The following is a 23,235-nucleotide window of genomic DNA, read 5'->3' as shown; positions in this document are numbered from 1 at the left end:
TCCTAAATCCGTGCTTCAACTTCTTATTTCATCAGTGCTTCCATATTTGGTGCACTACAGAGAACCTTGAAGAAATAGAAAAAATAACTATTTGTTTGTTCGTTTATGATAATACCACCTGCAAAAGTTACCGATAATTTTCTTTAACAAAGCTAGAAAATGTATACCCATAAGGAAGCGAGTAAATGGCCCTTCTGTTTTCATAGTTTAAAATATTAAATATAATTGCAAAATTCCTCAACAGAGAGCTTTACGGCAAGTGAAGAAGCGAGGAAATAAATACAACAAAAGGTAAACGAAACTGATAATGGCCTGGGGTGTGTGAAAGTAAGTTAAATCCAACTAATAGATATGTACATCGTATATATTTTATTGACCGTAGAAAAACAACAACAAAAAACACTAAAAGAAGATATCAATACACATTCGTAAGAGAAGCGCATGAGGTGGTGAGAATTGGTTTAATCTGAAACGGAACAAAATGAAGTAATATGATATCACAGCCTGGTCATTGTTGCAGTTCAACTATTTCAACAATTTACTTATTGTTTAATGCCGATCACTAATCAATGTCGGAAAGATGAAAATCTATTTCTGAATCATCCGGTTCATCTCCATTCAGTAACCCACTGTACTGGGAACCAGTTTGTTTACCGGCACGTTGCTTGTCAGCTATTTGACCAACACCGTTGCGCAGCATGGAGTCGTACGCACTATCGTCTTCATCTTGGACACTTTGCCCTTCGTTTCGTCTCGGTTGAAACTCGAATCGTAGCAGCTTTTCCCGTGCCTGCGTGCGAATTCCCGGCTCATAAGGTGTAGAACTATTTGGTTCCGTACTGTTCAACAACGGACAATCTCCAGATGGCTCAATTTCGAAATTCAAAAGATCATCGTCATCGTCGAGCGCACAGTTTCGTGCCGCGTGTTGTTGCACCGAGGACAACATAGTTATTTTCTTTTGACTTGGCCGCTGGATTTTGTAGATAGAACGTTCAGGACTGTGTTTGTCGTCATCATTCGAATCCACAGTGTTTGGAATTGTATTCGGTATTGTGTCGGGTAAATGGTTCTGATGATCTTGCGTTTCTATTTCCCGTCCGTTCCTAGCATTTAATACATCGATCGCGATCGGTTTCGTTAGCAAAGAATAAGCTGGTCCCAAAGCTGCCGGTATTTGTGACGGCTGTCGGTTCGTGCCATTAAGCTCATTCTCAAAATCTTCATCGCCCTCGTCGTCGAATATTCTACTCGTATCTAAAAGCATACTAAAAGAGATATCCTTGTCTTGGCTGTGGCTTGATTTACCAGACGCTACTAATGTATCATTCGGTTCGGATTGACCCAGATTAAGTTTGACTCCCGATGAGCTGGTTCCGTTTCCACGATCCTCGTCGTCAAAATTGTCTCCAGCATCAAAGTCTCGCCTTAATGAGCCAAGCAAGTTCCCTAGAGCCGTTTCATCTAGAGGGGCTTTCAATGAATAATCCTCTTCAACTTCGTTCGCTGCTTGCCTTTTGCGCTTCTTTGGAATCCTTGCTCCCTCCTCCAGCTCAACACGGTCCGTGCACGACGATTCTACAAGCGGTGCTTTTCTCAACTTTTTTAAATTGGCCTTTGGTCGGAATGAGTATTTTGAGGGTGCAGGAACCGGGTCTTCTATTGAAACTACATCGTTTTGTGTAACACCTGGTCTTGATTCGCGTGGGGAGCAAAGAGTCACCGTTGGCTGAGATAAACCTTGATTTCCTGAAAGGGCTTCTGCATCTTTACGCTCATTCTTATCTGCCTGTTGAATTTTCTTCTTCGCTACCATTTCACGGTGATACCGCCGAAGTATGTTTGCATCGATTGGTCGCACCGTGACCGATTCTTGCACTAAATTGTGCAGATTTAGAATGTCCATCAATCGGTCGATTATGGTTTGATCCGGTCCGAGTGGAAGTTCTGCTTTGATGAGATCGTATTGTGTGATACCTATCTTTCCGAAGCCCCAGCTCGCTTCCATCAGTTGAATCACGGTAATGGCATCGACCGGTGTTACCTCTGAGCGGAAGAGCAGTCGGGCGTGCGCTTGCGAAAGCCGGAACAAACTGTCTAGCAGACGGACGGTAGTGCGAGCGGGATCCCGAAATGGATCGGAACGGCAAGCCTTATAGTAAGCGCCAAGGATTAAGTTTGCCTCGGTAGATACGCGCGGATGTATGTCCTTAATGGCGGCGAAGTGTAGTTGCAATTTTTCCAGCTCCCAGGTAGCGAACTGCTCCATCCCGTTCCATCCGGGGAGATCTTCCCCGAATGTTTGCTTTTCCTCATCGCGCAATGCTAGCGAAAGCAGATGGCTAGCAATATCTGCATCCCAATCGGCAGCACGAATGTCTTTCAAAATAAGCACAATATCAAACCTCGACAATAATGGACCTCCGATTCCAATGTTCGCCGCCGAAGTGCCCTCTCCGTCGGACATCGTGTAGAGATTCTTGGGGTTTGTGGCGGCAAGCACAACGCATCGTGTGCTTAGTTTGCACACCATTCCTGCCTTTGCTACGCTTATTGTCTGCTGTTCCATCGCCTCGTGGATGGAAGCTTTGTCCGTTTCACGCATTAGGTTGAATTCATCGATGCAGCAGATGCCACCATCGGCTAAGACTAACGCACCGGCCTCCAACTGCCATTCTCCTTCATCTTTGACTGCGGCAGCTGTAAGTCCTGCCGAAGAACAGCCCATTCCAGTGGTGTAAACGGCTCGGCTCGCAATCTCCGATGCAAATTTCAAAAGTTGCGACTTTGCCAGCCCAGGATCCCCGACGAGGAGTAGATGAGAGTGACCGCGGACGGTTTGCTGTTCTGCGTCTCCTGGACGTTCCGAGCACGAAGCTAGTGCAAGCGCGATGGCTAACTTCACCGGGTACATGCCACGAATTGCAGGCGCAATCGATTGAACTAGTAAATCCCTGGCAGCCAGTTCACCGATTTCTCGCAACACCTCTTGCCACTCGGCTTGCACGCACAGCAGGTGCTCGGGAAGATCCTTGGCCCAGCTTGCCTTGCTTTCCTCCTTCGTAACGCTGTTTGCTCGCATCGTAATCGTAATCTCCGTCCGCCGACCTACCGAGGGCGGTTTCCAACGATGCTCGATGCGCCCACAAACCGTTACACAATCTCCTGGTTGGCAAATGTCCACTAGATCGTCTTCAAGTGTCACGACTAACGAAGCAGGTACATTTCGCTCACTCATGATCTCCTGGATGCGTATTTCTTGGTAGTCCCGGCAATGTTCCGGCAGTGGCTGTACCGACACAGGCTGTAGCTGTCCCCGGCATCCAGTTTCGCGAGCACTCGGACAAGGTCCAGGCGGGTCAAACACATAGGACTTGCTATACTCCGCCTCGTGAAGCACCGTCCGTTTGCAACGCGTGCAGGAATATTCGCGTTTATATTCAAGAAAACGGCTTGATGTCATGCGTATTACACTGCCTTTCACCTGCAAGAATTGACCAACGTTGTCGTTGCTTGGATAGGCAGCTCGACGCAGTTCTGAAGGCGTCAATGGCATATTGACGAACCGGACGTGACAGTTTTGTTTGATCTGAAAACCTGGCTCGAGGAACAGGTTGCCCTCGATGAGGGATTTTTGGGCACGCAGCAAACACTCGTTCCATCGCGTTACCTCTACGTCGGTGTTCTGGATGATCCTTCGGTATAACTCCGACTGCTTGCGATTAAGATGGGCCAGGCTAGACAGAACGACAGGCATTATTACAATCCATTTTTCAACGGAAGCCTTCTTTTACCAACTTACTTTACATGGATGGACACGTGCAAGAGATCGTCGGGGTTGTTGAGTAGATCGGTAATCTCTTGGTCATGATACTGCTTCAAATAAGCTTCCATTTGGGTGAAATTATAAAAGGATCGTAGAAAAACGAAATAAACTTGTGCGAATAAACACTATAGATGGGAAATACACAACATAGGCAAACTATACAAAGAAAACACAGTCGCAAAAGTTCTTCAATGACCAAAACAAGAACCCAATGACAACTAAATTAAGCACTGTACGAATTTGCGCGTTCCCAATGTTTACAAACATCGAGACTGCTATCGTCGATTAATATTTTTTTAATTACGTTTGGAAAACGTGCACTGAGACAAAATTATAAATAATATGTAAGCTATCTGCGAATTGCACTGGCACATAATTAAGAGAACTGAGTAAGATTTTTAAAACTGATTGTTTTTACTTCACCATTGATGAACCCCCGGGTTTTACCGGCTGTCAAAGTTGGACGTTTGTTTTGTTTGTTAACAAACAACAGTCTCTTGTGCTGCTAGGCTTGCAGATCGAAGCAGATAAAAATACAACAATTTTCAGAACTTTCAGAAATAAAGTGCGTGGAACTAAAAATTCTTTAATGTATAGAGTGGTCTGTCTAATAGCTGTCTATAATGCCTGTTATACACAGAAGTGAACAAGGGGAGTAAAGAATATGCTTCGCATCGAAGCGTGTTGTCGTTTTCCTGGTAGCAAACATTCTTCAAATTGGGCATACATTAGATGCGATTCCTGAACCAAAAGCACAGTAGAAAGCATAAAAACAGTTAAAGATGGAGCCTGCATCATCCGGTGAATACGTGTTCTGCAACGATCGAATCAAATTTCGCCGATTGCGCTCCCAAAACATTGTTCATCGACTGCGGAATCGTGAGGCAGGCTTTCGACATCGCACATCTCAGCATGCCGTCCGAGAGCTGTATCAAAACATCTACCCGAACCTAACCATCGTCAAAGTGGAGCGGCCACCCTGTTACCTGCGCAAATTTAGCCCGGATGGAAAGTATCTCATTGCTTTTTCGTCCGATCAGGCCGCGCTGGAAATCTACGAATACCAGGGATGTTCGGCGGCCGGCGAACTGTTGAGTACCTGCGGCGAATCAAAAATGCTGGTTGAATGTTTGAACGTAAATGGCATACGGGCAAACATCTTTGATAAGTTGTTCAAACTAAAGCACGTGGTCAATTTGGAGAATCACGAAAAGCATTTGAATCGTGAATGCAGTCTTTTCACCAACGACGGTCGGTATGTTATCGTGGGAGCAGCATCCTTTATACCGGAGGAAAATAGGCCAAATTTCTACGAGCTGTACACTAACAACGAAGTTATTAAACCGACTGCCGGATGCCCACTCGAGGACTACACGCTGTACATAATCGATCTGCATTTTGGACGTATTTCACACTCCAAGGACTTTCGCGTGGATAAAATAATCCTCTCCCACAATCAGGGAGTTTATCTGTACAACAACACGTTGGCGATTCTTTCTATACACCATCAGACAATTTACATATTTTCGATAGCCGAGGGAACCTTCATAGAGGAGCGTGCCATCGGGAGATTTTGTAGCCAGGATGATCAGTATCTTTACAACAATACCTTCGCCTCGGAGCGATCAAGTGCCTTTCGGGAACCGACAATCAACAGTCTCAAGCATCGAATGCTGGTGTTTCTCTTTAAGGTGGCCAAAGAGCGGGAGGAAAGTGGGCTCGATCGTTTAGCTCTAAGAAAATTCTATCGGCGCTTCGATGATTATAAAGACATGCGCATGTGGAAGATGCAGCTCCTTGATGATGATCACCTGTTCATCAAGTACGCCCATGAAGACGTTGTAACACTGAAGGCACACGAACCAAATAGTCAACATTCGTTGTTCGTGGTCTATCACATCTGGCGCAAGCAGATACTGGGGGTATACAGCAATCAATGCCTAACTATACTAGCAATGTACGAACAGTTTTGTGACAGTTTTCGCAACTCGACCCAAAGTAACCGGACACCGTTCACCTGCTCGCCGAGTAACAACATCTACAGTAAGTTGTTGCACACAAGGTTCAAGCAGACCATCATTGGGGCACGCGGAGGCAGCGAGATGGAGGCAACAAAGCGCATTCTAGCCCAACTGCCGATCAGTGCGCAGAGCTACTCCAGCTCGCCGTACCTCGACCTAGGGCTTTTCAGCTACGACGATAAATGGGTATCGGCCATGGAGCGGCCGAAGGCGTGTGCCGAGTTCCCGATTCGATTCTATGCTCGCGATTCGGGCCGGCTTAAGTTTCGCATTTTTGCCGGTGCCGGTCAGCAGGCTAACGCTCAGGCGGGCACCCGCCGCTTGGTGGCATTCATCTTCCATCCCACGGAACCGTTCGCCATCAGTGTGCAGCGTATCAACACGGACTACATTGCGAACTTTCATTTACGCCATGTTCCTTGTGTTGAGGATCCCCGATAACGAAGTTCAAACCAGGGGGAAATTTTTTTTAACGATTTAAAAAAGCGGAGCAATGAAACAGACAATAATAAAAAATGTTTAACAGTGAACATGATTTTACATACATTTGTGTCTTTATTGAAGGAGATTGTCACATTATTAAAGATGACTGTAACATTTAATTGAATAATATCTTCAAAAACAGCTTTCAAATTACCAATGCAAAGTAACGCCCGATGTATTGCGCAACGGAGATCGTTTGTGCTGTAGTTAGAAAAAGAAACCTAATGAAGTTTAAACTTGTAGAATTGATTAGCTAACACCCGGAAAGTGCACATGCGATATAAAAAAAAACCCCGATTGGCACCGGAACGTTGACCTATGGTAAGTGGTCGGGTTAAGTGTTTCCAAGTGTTGGTGGACGATTGATTCAAAGCCTAGAATCGTTTTTTTAAATATCCACCATGCAGTTTCGCTGAACCTAAAATACGTGATCCTTTATTCTTGAGAATACGGTGGAATTACTTTCCCGCGGTGTTTTATATGCAAAGGGATTTTTCTATCACTGCTTTCTCTGCCAATGAATCAGGACACAGAGCACGCCACTCGATGGAGGTCAGTGTCAATGGGTTGCACAAGGTGTAACCGTTACCGATATACAAGCGCGTCCGGTGCTCCGGCTTCGGAATTGGTCCGACAAGGTTTGTCGGTTTGAGTTGACAACCTGGCGCGGTATGCTTGATTATCACGTGGTTTATGTAAATCTGGTCCAGCGTTTCCCGCCGGACGATTTTACATTCGTACTTGTTTCCTTCCTTTCCTCGGGACTTTACTTTCCGTGGTATTGGTGCCGGGAGTTGCATAAATTAATGGAACATAATTTAAAACAGCAGAACTTAAAATATGATGAGGAGTTGGTTTAATGGCAAACTATTTACCTTTTTTTTTTGAAAATAATATGCACGCGCATGTCCCAACGATCATGGATCGAAATGACGCAATGGTTACGTTTGTTGGTACGTCCGACGTTGTTCAAATACATCCGAATCGTAAGCTTTAACCGAAATCTACCGAAAAATTCACTCCAAAACAAACCACGGTCGACCGATGTATCGCTTGTATCGTTGTAGCGGTCACGGTGGTTAATGAAAATGTGGATGGCCATTAATCAGATGCAGAATTGCAAATAGGCTGCTCGAAAATAGCCCCTTCTGCTGAGGGTTTTCTTATCGAGGAGCTTCTGTTCGATTCCAGGTTTATGGGGAATGGGAAGCAAACGTACATACTCTTAACCCCATGTGGCACCCTCACCCCTGACGCAGAACGGATGATGGGCGACGGCGGCTGGTTGGTTACCTATAAAACATGGCCAGTGCCGTAGATCGGCCGTTCACTTGCAGCTCCATTGCCTGCCAGTTTGGATGGTTGTTGGGTGGTTGTGCTTCTTCGGTGAATTTCTTGTTTCGGTGTTCCTGGTGCTCTAGTGATTTATCGTTTATCGATCGTGCACTTCCTTTTTCGTGTTCTGGATCAAGATCATCCTATCGATCGCTGGCAGTGTGCGGTGTGGTGTGCTACGGTGCGAGTGTAGGAAGTGAACCAATTTCCGTCGTAGTTGAAATTGATGGTGAACACTGCTGGCAGTCAAAAACGAGCAAATTGAGGAAAAACATAACATTCCTACAGCCCAAATTGAATCGAACAAAAAACACTCGGTGCAAAAGAGTACCCGCCGTTATTTCTGTGTCCTGCGTGTAGTTGAATCGTAATTCCGTGCAATGGAGTCAAAGGATACCGATGCCCTTGCATTCCGGGCGAAGCCACCTTGCCCGGGCGATGAAATTGTGGTATCCGGTATTGCTGGCCGTTTCCCGAACTCCAACAGCGTCAAGGAGTACGGCCACAATCTCTTCAACAAGATTGACATGGTGGATGATCTCGAGACCCGCTGGAGACACAGCAATGTTGAGATTCCGCGCCGAATGGGCAAGGTGAACAATCTCGAGAAGTTCGATGCGACTTTCTTTGGAGTACACTTCAAGCAGGTAAGACGCTACCGAGTGTCGTGGTGGACGTTCTACGGTGTTAAACCATGTTCCATTTTCTTCCAAGGCGCACACGATGGATCCGCAGTGTCGCATTCTGGTTGAGCATGCGTATGAGGCGGCCATCGATGCCGGTGTCAATCCGAAATCTCTGCGTGGTTCCCGTACCGGTGTGTTCGTCGGAGCCTGCTTTGCCGAGTCGGAGAAAACGTGGTTCTACGAGAAAATTTCTTCCGGTGGCTTTGGAATCACGGGTTGCTCGCGTGCCATGATGGCGAATCGTATCTCGTACACGATGGGGCTGAATGGGCCTTCCTTTCTGCTCGATACGGCGTGCAGTAGCTCGATGTATGCACTCGATTGTGCGTTTAACGCCATCCGTAACGGAGAGTGCGATGCGGCCATTGTTGGGGGTTCGAATCTCCTGCTCCATCCGTACGTAACGCTACAGTTCGCTCGTCTGGGTGTCTTGGCTGCCGATGGCTACTGCCGACCGTTCGATAAGGACGCTTCGGGATACACCCGATCGGAGGCGGTTTGCGTGATGTATTTGCAGAAGGCGAAAGACGCCAAGCGTGTGTACGCCAACGTGGTCTACTCCAAGACGAATTGCGATGGGTTCAAGGAGGAAGGTATCACCTATCCGTCGGGAGTGATGCAGCGGAAACTGCTGTCGGAGTTCTATTCCGAAATTCAGGTCGATCCTTCGACAGTAGACTACGTTGAGGCACACAGCACGGGTACGGTCGTCGGGGATCCCGAGGAGTGCGCCGGATTGGACAAGATCTTTTGCAGCGGACGTAAGAAACCGCTTCCGGTTGGTTCGGTCAAGTCCAACATTGGTCACTCGGAGTCGAGTTCGGGCATCTGCTCGGTGATCAAGTGTATTCTGGCCCTGGAGAATAAGCTCATTCCACCGAATATTAATTTCAAAGAAATTCGCCGCGATATTCCATCACTTGTTGAGGGTCGCCTGCAGGTGGTTTCGGAAACTCAGCCCCTTGATGGACCTCTGATTGCCGTGAACTCGTTCGGCTTCGGTGGTGCCAACGCACATGCCCTCCTCTACGGTAACACGAAGGAAAAGGTAAACCATGGACTCCCCACGGACAATTTGCCGCGTCTGATCACCTGGTCGGGGCGTACGGAGGAAGCCATCGATGCGGTCCTCACCGATATGAGCAACCGCCACCTGGATGCGGAGTATGTCGCACTACTGCACAACGTGCAGAGCGAATCCATCCCTGGAAACGTGTTCCGTGGCTACGGATTGTACGCCAAAGACGGTACAGAGAATGCGATATGTCTTGGCCGAGACACTCAGCACTATACCGGTCTTAAGCGCCCTCTTGTTTGGGTCTTCAGTGGTATGGGCTCCCAGTGGACCGAGATGGGCACTTCGCTGCTGGAGATCCCGGTGTTCCGTCAGGCAATCGAACACTGCCACCGAGTGTTGGAACCGCGTGGCCTTAATCTGCTCGAGATCCTCACGTCGAAGAACTGCAAGTACGATAACATCCTACACTCGTTCGTCGGCATTGCCGCGGTACAGATTGGTATCGTGGACGTCCTACGATCACTCGATCTTGAGCCCGACTTTGTGATCGGTCACTCTGTCGGTGAGTTGGGTTGTGCGTATGCCGACCGTTGCTTCACCGCCGAGCAAATGATCCTGTCGGCGTACTCGCGCGGTATGGCCAGCTTGGAGACGAAGACCGTCTACGGTTCGATGGCAGCCGTTGGGCTTGGATTCCGCAAGATTCGTACGATGCTACCACCGGGAATTGAGGTCGCCTGCCACAACGGACCAGACTCGTGTACTATTTCGGGTCCGAAGGAAAACGTGGAAGCGTTCGTAGCGCAGCTGACTGAGAAGGGTATCTTCGCGAAGGAGGTACCTTGCTCGAACATTCCCTACCATAGTAAGTACATTGCCGAGATGGGACCAAGGCTGCTGGCACGGTTGAATGAGGTCATCCCTGAACCGAAAAAACGTTCACCTAAGTGGTTGAGCTCGTCCGTCCCGAAGATTCGCTGGGATCAACCGGAAAGCCAATACTCGTCGGCACACTATCACACGAACAATTTGCTCAGCTCGGTTCTGTTTGAGGAAACTTCCGCGCTTCTGCCAAACAATGCGCTGACGATCGAAATCGCTCCCCATGGGCTGCTGCAGGCCATTCTAAAGAAGTCGATGCCCAACGCTATCCACATCGGATTGACCAAGCGTGGCAACAAGGACAATGTCCAGTACATGTTCAACGCTCTTGGAAAGTAAGTTTTGAGCAGAAGATTCTTTATATCGTCGAACTAAACATTTTTCTTTACCAATTGTCTCAGATTGTACATCAACGGTTTGGACATTCCCGTGGCACGCCTCTATCCGGCGGTTGAGTTCCCCGTCTCGCGTGGTACACCGATGGTCTCGCATCTCATTCGCTGGGACCACTCAGAAGATTGGTTTGTGACCAAGTTCGAGATGCAAAAGTCCACCAAGAGTGGCGAACGGCGGGTTAAGATCAAGCTGAACGACGAGGACTACAGCTACATCGCCGGCCACGTGATCGATGGGCGTGTGCTGTTCCCGGCCACGGCCTACCTGCACCTGGCCTGGGAAACGCTAGCCATGGTGAAGGGTCCAATGTACTTCGATCTGGAGGTCGAATTTGAGGACGTAAAGTTCTTGCGTGCCACCTCGATAACGAAGGATCAGGAGATCGAGTTCACCGTTATGCTGCAACCGGGTACGGGTCGGTTCGAAATCACCGAGGGTACGGCGGCCGTCGTGACGGGGTATGTGCGCCACGTGGAGAACATTACGCTGTCGGAGATTCCAGATCCACCGGCAAACGATATGCCGGTGCTGGAAACCAGAGACTTCTACAAGGAGCTACGTCTTCGCGGGTATCACTATAGCGGTGCGTTCCGGTCGGTGCTGGAGGCCCGCTCGGACAGTGCCTGTGGAAAGATCAACTGGGAGCTTAACTGGGTCTCGTTCCTCGACTGTCTGCTGCAGTGCTGCATCATCGGAAAGGACACACGTTCCCTGATGATTCCGACGTGCATCGAAAAGATGCGTATCGATCCGAAGATGCATCTAGCTATCGCCAATACGATGGAGGAAGGAAGTCAAGTGTTTGAATTCAAAAATTCCAAGATCCTGAACACCATCCGCTGCGGTGGAATCGAAATTATTGGCCTGCAGGCAAGTACCGTGGCGCGCCGCAAGCCACCGGGCATTCCGGTGCTCGAGTCGTACCAGTTCATCTCTCATCTTCCCGCACCGACGCTTTCGAAGGCGGACGCGGTAAGGGTGTGCGTACAACTTGCACTGGAAAACATTCCCGTACCAAAGGTTAAGGTGGTGGAGGTGGACTTCAACAACAGCGTCCCGATTACGCCACTCTTTGCCGACGCACTGGGTGATCTGCCTCTTGTGACGGCTGACTTGATGTTCCTCAGCAAACAAACACTCTCGCTCGGTGGCGTCCATGTGGAGGACGGTAAGCTTTCGACGCAAACGAACTCCCTCTTCCTCATCTCGACCAATTGCCTCGGGCGACCTGAGTTTATCGAAGAATCCGTCGGTAGCCTGCACGAAAGTGGATATGTTTTGAGCCGGGAAGCGGCCAACTTAGTGGTGGACAGTATTGTCCCCCCGGCCGGTTTCCAACTGCTTGCCGTCTTCCCCGTTCCCGAGCACGAGACCTTCGTCCTACTGCAACGCATCAAGCGCAAGTTTATGGCCGTACCGTCGATCGTTCGGATTCCTCCGATTGACGATCAGTACCAGTGGATCGCGACGCTAAAGGAGGCGATCAAGTCCGGACCGGTGATTGCCGTGTCGCAGGGTAATCCCAACTCCGGTATCGTCGGACTTATTAACTGTATCCGCAAAGAGCCAGACGGTGGCATGGTAAGCTGCGTGTTTGTCGATGATCCAACGGCACCACCATTCGACTTGGACCATCCTGTCTTCAAGAGCCAGCTACGACTCGGTCTTGCCATTAATGTGTACCGTAAAGGACGTTGGGGAAGCTTCCGACATTTGCAACTGATCCAGGAGATCGAATCGAAGCCAAGGCGTAACCATTGCTATGCCAACGCTCTGGTCAAGGGTGACCTGTCCTCGATGACATGGCTTAGCGGACCATTCAATCATGGGCGACCGAAGGGTGAGCTGGTGAAGGTGGTCTACAGTGCGCTCAACTTCCGCGATGTCATGTTCGCGACCGGTAAACTGACGTCGGACTTTGCCAACCTTTCGCGTGTCGAGCAGCAGTGCGAACTAGGTTTCGAGTATTCCGGCATCAGCGAGACGGGACGCCGGGTCATGGGCATGGTTACGACAGGAGCGATGGCTACGCACGTGCAGTGTGACGACACCCTTACCTGGACCATCCCGGAGAAGTGGACCCTGGAAGAGGCCGCCACCGTACCGGTGGTGTACACAACCGTTTACTGTGCGCTATTCATTACCGCACACATTCAGAAGGGTCAGTCGATCCTTATCCACGCCGGAAGTGGTGGCATTGGCCTTGCTGCCATCCGAGTCTGCCTAGCGTACGGGCTGGACGTGTTCACCACGGTGGGTACGGACGCGAAACGTGACTTCCTGCTGCAAACCTTCCCGCAGCTGAAGGCGGACAACATTGGCAACTCGCGTGACACATCCTTCGAGCGTATGATTATGCTGCGCACAAACGGCCAAGGTGTGGATTATGTGCTGAACTCGCTTGCGGACGACAAACTACAAGCATCCGTACGTTGCCTCGGAAAGTATGGCAAGTTCCTGGAGATTGGAAAGTATGATATGGCGAACGATTCCAAGCTCGGATTGAATCGGTTCCTGCGTGCCCTCTCGTTCACGGCAGTGTTGGTCGATTTCCTCTTCACTGCACCACCGGAGGAAAAAATGGTAAGCACAACCGTCATCCTACAAGCATAATCGAAACGTGAATTAAATGCACGGTAACATTTTCCCAACAGGTGCTACACAACATGCTCGATAAGGACATGAAAAACGGTATCATTGTACCACTGAAAACGAACGTTTTCTCGGCGGGTGAAATTGAACAGGCCTTCCGTTATCTGGCCAGTGGTAAACACGTCGGAAAGGTGCTGCTCAAGATACGCGAGTCACCAAGCGATGAGGACTCACTTCCACTGAGCTACCTACCGAGGGTTTACTGCAACCCGGATCGGTCGTATGTCATCGCCGGAGGTCTGGGAGGATTTGGTCTCGAGTTAGCCGATTGGCTGGTTCTTCGCGGTTGCCGCAAGGTGGTGGTCAGTTCCAGCCGGGGTCTCTCAAAGCCATACCAACTGTACCGCATTAAGTGAGTAGAGGCACAAGCCAAAATGGTGACACTTTCTACAAACCTTCGTCTCATTTAGGATTTGGGAAACCTATGGTGTAAAGGTGGTCATCAGTACGGACGATATTACCAGCCGTGCCGGTTGTGAGGCACTGATCGGCGCTGCCAACAAACTTGGTCCCGTCGGAGGTATCTTCAACTTGGCCGTTCAGCTACGCGATGGTATCTTCGAGAACCAATCGGTGGAACGCTTCCGGGAATGTATGGCGCCGAAGGCGTACGCTACCCAATACCTCGATGAAGTGAGCCGCCGCGTTTGCCCTCAGCTGGAATTCTTCGTGATCTTCTCGAGCGTTTCTTGCGGACGTGGTAATGCCGGCCAGAGTAACTACGGTATGGCTAACTCGGTGATGGAGCGCATCATCGAACGTCGCTGGGCCGATGGACTTCCGGCGAAGGCTATCCAGTGGGGTGCCGTCGGAGAGGTAGGACTCGTAGCGGATATGCAGGAAGACAAGCTGGACATGGAAATTGGTGGCACGCTGCAGCAGCGTATTACCTCGTGCTTGCAAGAGCTGGACCCACTGCTTACTACGCCAGAACCGATCGTGGCCAGCATGGTGGTGGCGGAAAAGCGTGTCCGCACCAGTGGCAAGGAGAACATCATCGAATCGGTGATGAACATCATGAGCATCAGGGACATCAAGTCGATCTCGATGGACACGACCCTTTCGGAGTTGGGTATGGATTCACTCATGGCGGTCGAAATCAAACAAACGCTCGAACGCGAGTATGAGCTCTTCCTGACACCGCAGGATCTTCGTTCGCTCACTTTTATGAAGCTGCAGGAGTTGACCGAAGCAAAGGCGGCCGCTGATGAGAACGTGAAGCTGAAGCTTGCCAACGAGAAAACGCCAACCGGTGTTGCGATGTTGCTGCGTAACTTGGGCGACGAGTTCAACAGCCAGCATACGATCCTCCGTTTGCAGTCGGAGAACGATTCGAAGAAGTACAACGCGTGCGTTTTGTTCACGCCCGGCATTGAAGGTGTAGCTGGTAACGCATGGCACAATATTGCGGCCCAACTTTCGTTGCCCACGTTCATCACACAGCTTACGCACACAATCGACATGACCACGGTGGAAGAGATCGGTCGTTTCCTAGCACCGGAACTGATCGAGAACATCTTCAAGGGCACGGAACACTTCTACCTGGTGGGATATTCATTCGGTGCCTTTATTACGCTGGAATTGGCCCGTATCCTAGAGGAGACGGGCATGCGTGGTCAAATCCTGCTCATCGACGGTGCACCAAAGTTCCTCCGTAAGCTGGCCATCGATCAGATGACGGAAAATTATACCGACGACAGCATACAGGTGGTGCTGACCTCGGGCATCGTTAACACGATCTTCCCGGAGGAAAATACCGACGTGCTGCCACTGCTCGCCTCCTGCACCACGTTCGATCAGCGCATCGATAAGCTGCTCGAGCTGTCCAAGGACCAAAACCTCTACTCGGAGGCGTACCTGCGCATGATGCCAAAGGCCCTGTTTAACCGCATCAAGATCGCCCTGGAAACCGACATCGACAATCCGAAACCCGTGCAATCGCCCATCCTGCTAGTGCGCCCGACCGAGGTGTCGGTGGTGGACATCGAGGAGGACTACGATCTATCTCGGTACACCGAGGGTAATGTGAGCCTGAAGTTTGTCGAGGGCAACCACATCACCATGCTGGACAACCCGAAGCTGGTTCAAATCATTACCGATTCGGACCCGGTGCTGGAATCGGATCGATGCTTCCAGAAGTACCTGCAAAGCAATTCCGTGGCAGAGTAAAACCATCACTCGGCGGCTATCAGCAGTACCAAGCGAACACTAACTAACCAAGCGCGCTATCTTAAGGGACCGGGATGGATGTTGGAGGAATATTACATCGATGGTTGAAAGTGAGCTGCTTTTCTGACCAAGGGTTGTGTACGATTGTGGGGTTATACTAATTACATGTTCAACGATAGTTCAAACAATTAGTAAGAGCAAATTTAAATATATATTTGAATACAACACAGAACAAGTATGTCTTTAGTAACACTGCTGCATGTTCAATTGATTTTTTCTGGAACTGTATAACAAAACGATGTTTCACTTTGCTTTACTTCATCCTATCTATGTTTCTTCATGATCTATTTTAGACATTAATAGCTTAGAAAATATGATTTAATTATTCCATTCATTCCGATTTTAGAGTACGATTAACGAGTGTTCTGTGGGTAAATTGTAAATTGATATTCAACGGTTATTTTAAAAATCAATTTTTGTACGCAATCAAGGTTGTTTCACGTGTTAGTTGACTTGCAACAACCTTGGTCAAATATCGGGGAATTGTCAAAGTGACTGAAAGAAGAAAAATACCAAACCAAAACACATCGTGTTGTTCGTGCGCCGTTCGGTGCGGGGATTGCGAATTAGTCCATATTACATAGTTCTTTAGCATTAAACGTACAATTCAACACAGATTAGCAATATGTTGCTGTTCAATGTGTCCCGTGCATTATTTCGTGGAGCCCAGCGGCTCGACGTACACAGGAACAGAGCGGTGCACCGATGGGTTGCGCCAACGTTACGTGAGCTTCGCCGGCGACGCGAAAAAATGGGCCCTGAAGCCTTGCAGCCTCGTTCGTCTCACTCCGATTGGAACTATAGTGCGGAAATATTCGCCTTCGGAAAAAGATTGCAGGAAAACTTCGATGCAAATGTACTGCAGCAGGCATTTACCCATCAGTCATTCATCGAACAGGAAACTAACAAGCAAACGGCCGTCGGTATTGAACAACCGGTGCTGGGTGTCAGTGACAACCGGGAACTGATTACGCAGGGCGAACAGCTCGTCTCGGACTATGTAGAAGCTTTCCTGCTGACGACACTGCCCAAACTTCCACGGCAATTTGTGGCTGCCATCCGAGACAACCTAACCAGCGAATCACAACTAGCACACATTTCATCGCACCTGGGAACCAAGGACATTATTATGGCTGCAGAATTTCCCGTCGGAGAGACGCTGTTAGCTTCCACCTTGAAGGCCATTGTTGCCGCACTGCATCGATCTTCCGGTGAAGAACGTTGTTTTCTGTTTGTACGCGATTTCATCTGCAGTGTCCTAAATCAACGGAACGTCTTCGAATATCTGGACATAGACGATCCCCTTTCTATGCTTCGAGAGTACTGCAAGGAAAAGAATCTTGCCGATCCTGAACCGAGGCTCATAGGAACTCTCGGAAAGAACACTCTTCTGGCTGCGTACAATGTCGGCATTTACAGCAACCGTAAGCTGCTTGGCACGGGCTACGGTGAGAGCCAAAACGTCGCAATCGAAGAAGCGGCACGGGACTGTCTGAGAAAGCTGTTCGGGACCGAGCTTTACATGAAACCGATTGACTTTAATCTTGGACTTTCGGATTGTATCCAACATATGTCGCGTAGCAGCAGTAAAAAGAAGCTCGAAAGTCGTTAAAACAATTTATAAAAATGCCTCCGAGCAAAGTTTCTTCACCCGGTGAGAGTTTATTCAATATGTATAAAAACCGAATAAATTAGTCCATAGTTTGATAACCAACCAGTGGGAATGCATTATTCTAATAATCCTCCGCAACTCTACCTTAGTGCACTGTTAACCATTGCGCCGCCGGTATCGGAAATAAGCCTGCCGTCTTTGTCCTTTAACCGGATGCGCCCGTTTGAATAGCGTGATTCTTGACTTCCGTCCGGATAAACGAATTTAACAGTTCCGTCCGGATAGATTCTACGCTTGTGGGCTTTCGTGTGTATTTCCACCTGACCATTTGGGAGACTTATCTCTTTGTCTTCATTCTTGCGGATGATCACTGTCGTACCGTCTGGATACTTCCATTCTTCGGCAATGTCGGCGCTATTAGGATTCGTCGTACGTATCGATCCGTTCGGGAAATGTACCTCAGTCGATCCATCTTTGAATCGGTGTTCAGTTTGTCCACTGAAAATATGAAAAATACTGTTAAAGAAAACGTACACAAATAAAATCATGCAGAATGCACTCACTCAGGGAACTCCAGTATTTCCAACCCATCGAGATAGGTCGTATGCCAGGTGTTGGTTTCAGAATAGTAATATTTGGTCGTACCCTCCGCCATATTCGTCTCCTTGATATCCTTGTTGAAGTACAGCATACGAATCGTCATACCATCTGGAGAGATTTTCTTTAGATTTCCATTCGGATACCATATGTCCCGACTGCCGTCGGCATTCACTATTTCCCGCTTAAGATTTTTTACTATTTCCGAAGCCTCTGGCGTACGATCGTGTCGCGGTGGGCTTTCACGACGTACCAGTCCTTGTTTCGGCTGCGCAGGATCTTTGTCCACATTGACGACATCGAAAAGTGTCTTACGCACTGACTTTTTCGCAAAATACGAGGAAGGTTGTGGTTCCGCAACCGAGCTAGAACTTTCGCTCAATTCTTCTTCCGTGACATCATCATCGTCATCGCTATCGCTCAACACATTCACTTCTTCAGCAACCGGCAGGTGTTTGCTTTTAGGAATATTTTCATCATTTTCATCCGAGTCCATACTTGAATCGTTGCCACGTGCCGGAAGCCGCTTCGCTTGGGACTGTCTTTGTCCCGCAGTCCGCGCTGGCGGTAAATGGCTGGTCACTTTGGCTCGCACCTGTGATACTTTCCGTTCAGTGACATGCACCGGATAAGATTTTACCTTGCCTTCCATCTTTGGACCAACCTTGGCCTTCTCAGGAGACATACTATTTTTCTTCCGTCCTTGCTCTTCTGCTTCCGCACCTCCGCCGGTGGCCAGTTTAGCGATGTTTCGATTGATTTCCACCAGCATACGACTGTTATTCTGTCGCTTCAAGCGAGCATTTTCCGTTTCCAACCTTCGGTTGTCTTTTTTCGCCACCTCCAACTCTAACCGCGTCTCCTGAAGGTCCTTTTCCATATTTTTCACCTGCGCACGAAACCTTGCCAGCGACGCACTATGCTTCAGATCTCTTTCCTTTTGTTGCTTCTTAGCCTCGGACAGCTCTTCGTTGAGTCGCAAAATTTCTTCCCGGTCTTTTTTGTTCGGTTTTTGTGCCTCCTTTAAGGCCTGTTTGCGTTCGGCCTCAATTTTCATTCGCTCGTCGTGAAAGTAAACCTCCATCTTAATCCGCTCGTCGTTCATCCTCTCTTCCATCTCTTCGCGGTCCTGCTGTAGATTTTGTCGCTCAATCTCATGTTCCTGCTTAGCGCGGATAAGTTCTGCATTTTCGCGCCGATAACTATCGATCTCACGTTCCAATTCTGCGAGGCGCTCTTTGAGTAGCTCACTCTTGGCAAGGATTTCATTCCGTAGTGTATCGTCACCGTCACCAACCTTGGTGACCGTCTCTTCACCTTCCGATTGATCGTGAGGGTTGTCAGCAGTGGTACAATCCTCGTCGCCACATTCACTCGTGTCGTCGCTATCGCTTACATCATTATCCCGAGCTGCTTGTTCGAGCGATAGAGAACGATGCCCAAATTTATCATTGGGAGTGGACATTTTGCTCAGAGTTACTCCCTTTAACATGTAGGATTCGTTATCAGTAACGTCCGAAGTGTTGCCTGATACAGATTTACCATCGTCTACAAATCGTACGTGCACATGTTTATCTTCCTCACCACTTTCCTCTGAATCGTCAGTAGCATCATCTATTGGTACATCTGACGGCAACGGAGCAAGCCCACCCATTGTCTGGTAATCGTCCGGTCGTATTAACGGCTCACCTTCTGCTTGATTGCTAACCGTATCGTCATTGGCAAGCGTCTCATCGTTGGCAGTGGTATCATTTGCAGATATAAATCGTAAAATACTGCTTGAATCGGGATTAAAATTCTTACCAACGACCTTCTGCTCGAGTAGTTCGAAAAAGTTTAAATCGCGCTGTTCTTTCGATACTACGGGAACTGCGGAAGGATCGAGTCTTCGCTTCCAAGGAGCATCAGATGGGGCACCCAAATTGTGTATTTCTTTTCCATGCTCTAAGGAAGATTGTTTAGCAAAATCTATCAGATTATTGTCTTCATTAGCTTCCATCTGAATGTTAAAGTCATTGTTCACAATTGGAGGCAGAGAACCGCCTTGTCTTCTCGTACTTTTGAGCCTTTTATCCTGTACACGGTTGACGTCTAGCACAATTCCTACGTCGCTTTTATGGCGGGGTTTCTTTTCCACTATCGGTTGCAGACCGTTGTCCTTCTCCTTTGAAGTCGTCCGGGATTCTTTTGAAGCAGGCTGTGAACTGTTTGCGGTATGTTTCCCATCTATCGCTGGGCCCGATCCGTGTCTGGAACGATTCTTACGATTGTTTCGCTCTCTGTTGTGATGAGCAAATTTGTATGTAGGTAGATTGTTTAACTTAAACTTATCGGGATCAACTTTGAACCTTGCACGTAAACCTTCCCCTCGTTTCAAAAACGGACGCTTCGGAATGTTACTTTGTTTTTTCAATGCATCTTCAGGTTCTGCGGAAGGATACTCTTGATCAGAATCGAACGTTGCGGATTCGTGATTGACGGACGTTAGCTTAAACATTTCGGAGGCGACTTGCGCTTGCATGTTGGTTTCCTCGTATTCCGGTTCACTGTCGCTGCTCTCATAGGATTCCTGGTAGCTTTCCCCCTCGGTTGCATTTTGAAGACCCAATACCTCGTACATTTTTTGCTGTTCTCGTTCGAGAAGCTGTTGCTGGGCTATATGCTTCTCTAGTAGAACCCGTTGTTGTTGTTCCTGCCATTGTTTCAACTGCTCCAATCGAGCCAAAATGCTGCGTGGGGAGTCTGCCATATTGCTTGTTTATGTTTCACATTAAACGATCGTATTGTGCACTTTTATTATAATAAAACTATAAAAGATATCTTTTTCGATAGCTACTAGCTAAAAACAAGCGAATTGCACTAAAGATACACAAACAGCCGTTGCTCTTAACGAATTTAACTAGAAATGTCAGTTGCTATGGAAAACGCGGAATCGAAAAATCCGTAAACATAGTACCCGGTGAAAATGTTTTAGCAATAATCGGTAGGCAACGTCTTTAAAAAAACAAAATTTATGTTACTAATACTTACAATCTTTGATATTTGCCATTATAAACAAGTGTTCTACTTGGAAAACAATGAAAATTCACTTCTTTCATAATATAAAATGACCAAAAACCTTTCGCGGGCAATACAACTTCCATTTGTTTATTGAAAATCGCAATGACGTCTTACCGAATGCATTCGTCTACAATACTTGTTTCAGTACTTTTTAACTCAGCACAGGTTAGCAGTGCGAGTTAATGGTAACACCATGCGATATAAACAAAACATATTTCTTGCTCTATTCAACCCAGTTCAGGCAGTTCTAATTAAATAAGATTCCTTCGATGATCCAAAACCATTCCAGTGTCATGAGCCGTGTAGTTTCTCAAAATATTTACCGTCTACGAACGTCAAAGCAAAAACTACGAGAAAACATATTTTTCACGTTGTTTGCCCAACTTTTGTCGTGAAATTTATAGTTAAAAACAATCACAACAGAGTAAGCTATCGATGCACACTAGTTTTCTAGAAGATTCTGGAACATACAAGGGGTTACGGTGCGTTACACAAATACGCGAAGACGCACACCTGCCCTCTATTTGGGTACCTCACGAAGTGGTTCTTGGAGATTTCTTCTTATTCCGATGTCTACCAGCGCGTGAGGCGGATTAGACCACGGATTTGGTGTGTAGCATAAACATTAAAAAGTGTAGCCCTACCAGTTACTAACCAGTTTATTGGGTTGTAGGAATCCAAGAATTTTGCCTTCGCAAATAATGCCATCTCCCACGGGAGCGCCGTTCAACTTTGCTGAAATGCCCTGGTCGTATGGTGTAAAGCCTGGACAAGTGATGGAGTTTAACGCTGTTATTCGACCCAGTCCGATTTCTGTTCCGCATGGCCCTCCATCGCCGTCCCTGAGTGGCAGTCCGCCATCATATGGGCTTTCCGTGCCACAAAATCTCATGCCGGATTTCAGAAAAAGGAAGCCAGATCCCGATATAATACCAGTGTAAGTATCGACGGTGAATGTTTTTTTTTTTTGTATATCTAATGGTCCACCGTTTGTCTTGTAGGCCATCCAAACAATTTCTGACAGATGAAGTGATGTCGTCGCATTTGAATAATCTGCATTTGTCCGCAGAGTACACAGCACACAACATAAAGACAAATACGGGTTTATCAAGCCCTGCAGCACCGGAAGGGCTAGACGAGGATACTTTATTCGGTGACCCGGGTAGTCCGTCGAATGCTACAACCCCCGAACCGTACCACGTATGTATGTCCCCACAGGAGCTTGAGGAACGATTAAAAAAGGCGCAACGGATCGCTATTTGTGAGGAAGTTCGAAAGCTGGATAGTCGGGCCGAAATTCTACCACAGTCGTTACTAAATCGTATAGAAAAGCCATGTACTGCATTGATGATCTGGCAACCACCACAAGAACGCATTCAGACACTTTTCTCGAAAGTGTCAGAGAAAATGGAAGAAAGAGATCGAGCTGAAAGGAAATCTGTTAACAACAACAACGAAACAGTGTCCATAATGACAATGGATGAAGAACCATTACCCGATCTGCCAGATTACGATGAAGATTTGGACTTCGAAGTGGACAGTGCGATAGACGACAACCAGAAGCCAATTGCTCCTGATCCAGGGACGATGGATATTGAAATGTAGTTCTAAGTTTATGTCGTGTCGAATCTTTTTATGACTCTTGGTTTAATGAATTGGTAATATACCTGCAATTACGCAGATGCGGTAAAAATATCTTCGTAAAACCGATATACAATTGCTCGTGTTCGTGTAACAAAAATTATAATAAGGAATACATCGTACGCATATGCTTTCCGTTGGTACTCGATTAATTTGTCTTACTCTGTATTTTTGAGAAAATTAGTTAGGTTTCTTAAATATGCAATTTGCTGCTGGTCACGAGCATATTACCATGAAAAAAGAAATTAAGGAATACATGCATGAGCCATTGTACACAGTACATAAAGTAGCGGTTATAAAGTTAAAGAGTCATCAAATTTGCTATTTCAGTTTAAAATACCAACTAAGGTTCCTATGCCTATATCACTTACACATATGTTTTTCAACAAATAAGAATTTAGGACGACTCTTTGGTGCATTAAGACTTTTTATTTAAGATGTCAATTTATAAAGTTGGTCAAGGCCAAAAAGTTTTTAACAATTTTACTATTTGAGCCACTATTTCAAATTGTGACCAAGGTTTTTGGTGCCAAGCTGTCCGACCAGCTTCGTTCTAGTGATGGAAAAATCGAATCCCTTCTAGGGACTCGAACCCCCAAATCCGAATCACTTCTATCCAGCGTTACAGTATTCTCTATATTTACAAATCAATCACATTGACTCACCTCACCAGTTAGAATTGTATCAAACCAAGTTCCAAACAAGTCAAATCTGATTAAAAACCTTTAGCGAATAAAATCTGATCTGATTCCTTGAAATGTGAATCAATCTTTTGGAATCCGTCCAGGGATCGAGTC

At 47.5% G+C, this 23,235-nt stretch overlaps 6 protein-coding genes across 6 annotated transcripts; 4 read left to right on the top strand and 2 right to left on the bottom strand.

Moving 5' to 3' along the window:
* Positions 1-346: 346 nt before the first annotated feature.
* Positions 347-3,985, bottom strand: LOC131260202 (DNA helicase MCM9-like). The gene is made up of 2 exons (XM_058261880.1): positions 3,803-3,985; positions 347-3,737 (listed from the first exon to the last, which is right to left on the bottom strand). The coding sequence occupies exons 1-2, from the start codon at positions 3,892-3,894 to the stop codon at positions 563-565; spliced, it is 3,267 nt and encodes a 1,088-aa protein (XP_058117863.1). The 5' UTR covers positions 3,895-3,985; the 3' UTR covers positions 347-562.
* A 387-nt stretch (positions 3,986-4,372) lies between these two features.
* LOC131272360 (DET1 homolog) lies at positions 4,373-6,371 on the top strand. Its single transcript, XM_058274072.1, has 2 exons — positions 4,373-4,391; positions 4,467-6,371. Exon 2 carries the CDS (start codon positions 4,609-4,611, stop codon positions 6,286-6,288), a length of 1,680 nt encoding a protein of 559 aa, XP_058130055.1. The 5' UTR covers positions 4,373-4,391; positions 4,467-4,608; the 3' UTR covers positions 6,289-6,371.
* Positions 6,372-8,045: 1,674 nt separating this feature from the next.
* Positions 8,046-15,468, top strand: LOC131272416 (fatty acid synthase). The gene is made up of 5 exons (XM_058274141.1): positions 8,046-8,312; positions 8,380-10,586; positions 10,653-13,230; positions 13,302-13,651; positions 13,710-15,468. Exons 1-5 carry the CDS (start codon positions 8,046-8,048, stop codon positions 15,466-15,468), a joined length of 7,161 nt encoding a protein of 2,386 aa, XP_058130124.1.
* Positions 15,469-16,057: 589 nt separating this feature from the next.
* On the top strand, positions 16,058-17,238 carry LOC131260899 (large ribosomal subunit protein mL44). The gene has a single exon (XM_058262747.1). The coding sequence runs from the start codon at positions 16,154-16,156 to the stop codon at positions 17,138-17,140; it is 987 nt and encodes a 328-aa protein (XP_058118730.1). The 5' UTR covers positions 16,058-16,153; the 3' UTR covers positions 17,141-17,238.
* Positions 17,132-20,607, bottom strand: LOC131260898 (centromere protein J). Its single transcript, XM_058262746.1, has 2 exons — positions 17,704-20,607; positions 17,132-17,638 (listed from the first exon to the last, which is right to left on the bottom strand). Exons 1-2 carry the CDS (start codon positions 20,484-20,486, stop codon positions 17,281-17,283), a joined length of 3,141 nt encoding a protein of 1,046 aa, XP_058118729.1. The 5' UTR covers positions 20,487-20,607; the 3' UTR covers positions 17,132-17,280.
* Positions 20,608-20,642: 35 nt separating this feature from the next.
* LOC131260333 (uncharacterized) lies at positions 20,643-22,649 on the top strand. The gene is made up of 4 exons (XM_058262034.1): positions 20,643-20,680; positions 21,272-21,406; positions 21,471-21,734; positions 21,799-22,649. Exons 1-4 carry the CDS (start codon positions 20,643-20,645, stop codon positions 22,400-22,402), a joined length of 1,041 nt encoding a protein of 346 aa, XP_058118017.1. The 3' UTR covers positions 22,403-22,649.
* Positions 22,650-23,235: the final 586 nt, after the last annotated feature.

Source organism: Anopheles coustani, chromosome 3, assembly GCF_943734705.1.
Source record: "Anopheles coustani chromosome 3, idAnoCousDA_361_x.2, whole genome shotgun sequence".
NCBI lineage: Eukaryota > Metazoa > Arthropoda > Insecta > Diptera > Culicidae > Anopheles > Anopheles coustani.
Note: the sequence above shows the minus strand (reverse complement) of the source record. Positions and strands in the feature narration are given on the sequence as shown.

Coding starts and splice junctions, on each gene's coding strand:
- LOC131260202 (XM_058261880.1), bottom strand. CDS start 3,894: ATGGAAGCTTATTTGAAGCAGTATCATGACCAAGAGATTACCGATCTA. Junction 3,738..3,802: donor CACGTGTCCATCCATGTAAA/GTAAGTTGGTAA, acceptor CGTTCTGTCTAG/CCTGGCCCATCTTAATCGCA.
- LOC131260333 (XM_058262034.1), top strand. CDS start 20,643: ATGTCAGTTGCTATGGAAAACGCGGAATCGAAAAATCC. Junction 20,681..21,271: donor AACGCGGAATCGAAAAATCC/GTAAACATAGTA, acceptor GGAACATACAAG/GGGTTACGGTGCGTTACACA. Junction 21,735..21,798: donor GATCCCGATATAATACCAGT/GTAAGTATCGAC, acceptor TTTGTCTTGTAG/GCCATCCAAACAATTTCTGA.
- LOC131272360 (XM_058274072.1), top strand. CDS start 4,609: ATGGAGCCTGCATCATCCGGTGAATACGTGTTCTGCAACGATCGAATC.
- LOC131260899 (XM_058262747.1), top strand. CDS start 16,154: ATGTTGCTGTTCAATGTGTCCCGTGCATTATTTCGTGGAGCCCAGCGG.
- LOC131260898 (XM_058262746.1), bottom strand. CDS start 20,486: ATGGCAGACTCCCCACGCAGCATTTTGGCTCGATTGGAGCAGTTGAAA. Junction 17,639..17,703: donor GAAATACTGGAGTTCCCTGA/GTGAGTGCATTC, acceptor TCATATTTTCAG/TGGACAAACTGAACACCGAT.
- LOC131272416 (XM_058274141.1), top strand. CDS start 8,046: ATGGAGTCAAAGGATACCGATGCCCTTGCATTCCGGGCGAAGCCACCT. Junction 8,313..8,379: donor TTGGAGTACACTTCAAGCAG/GTAAGACGCTAC, acceptor TTTTCTTCCAAG/GCGCACACGATGGATCCGCA. Junction 13,652..13,709: donor TACCAACTGTACCGCATTAA/GTGAGTAGAGGC, acceptor CGTCTCATTTAG/GATTTGGGAAACCTATGGTG.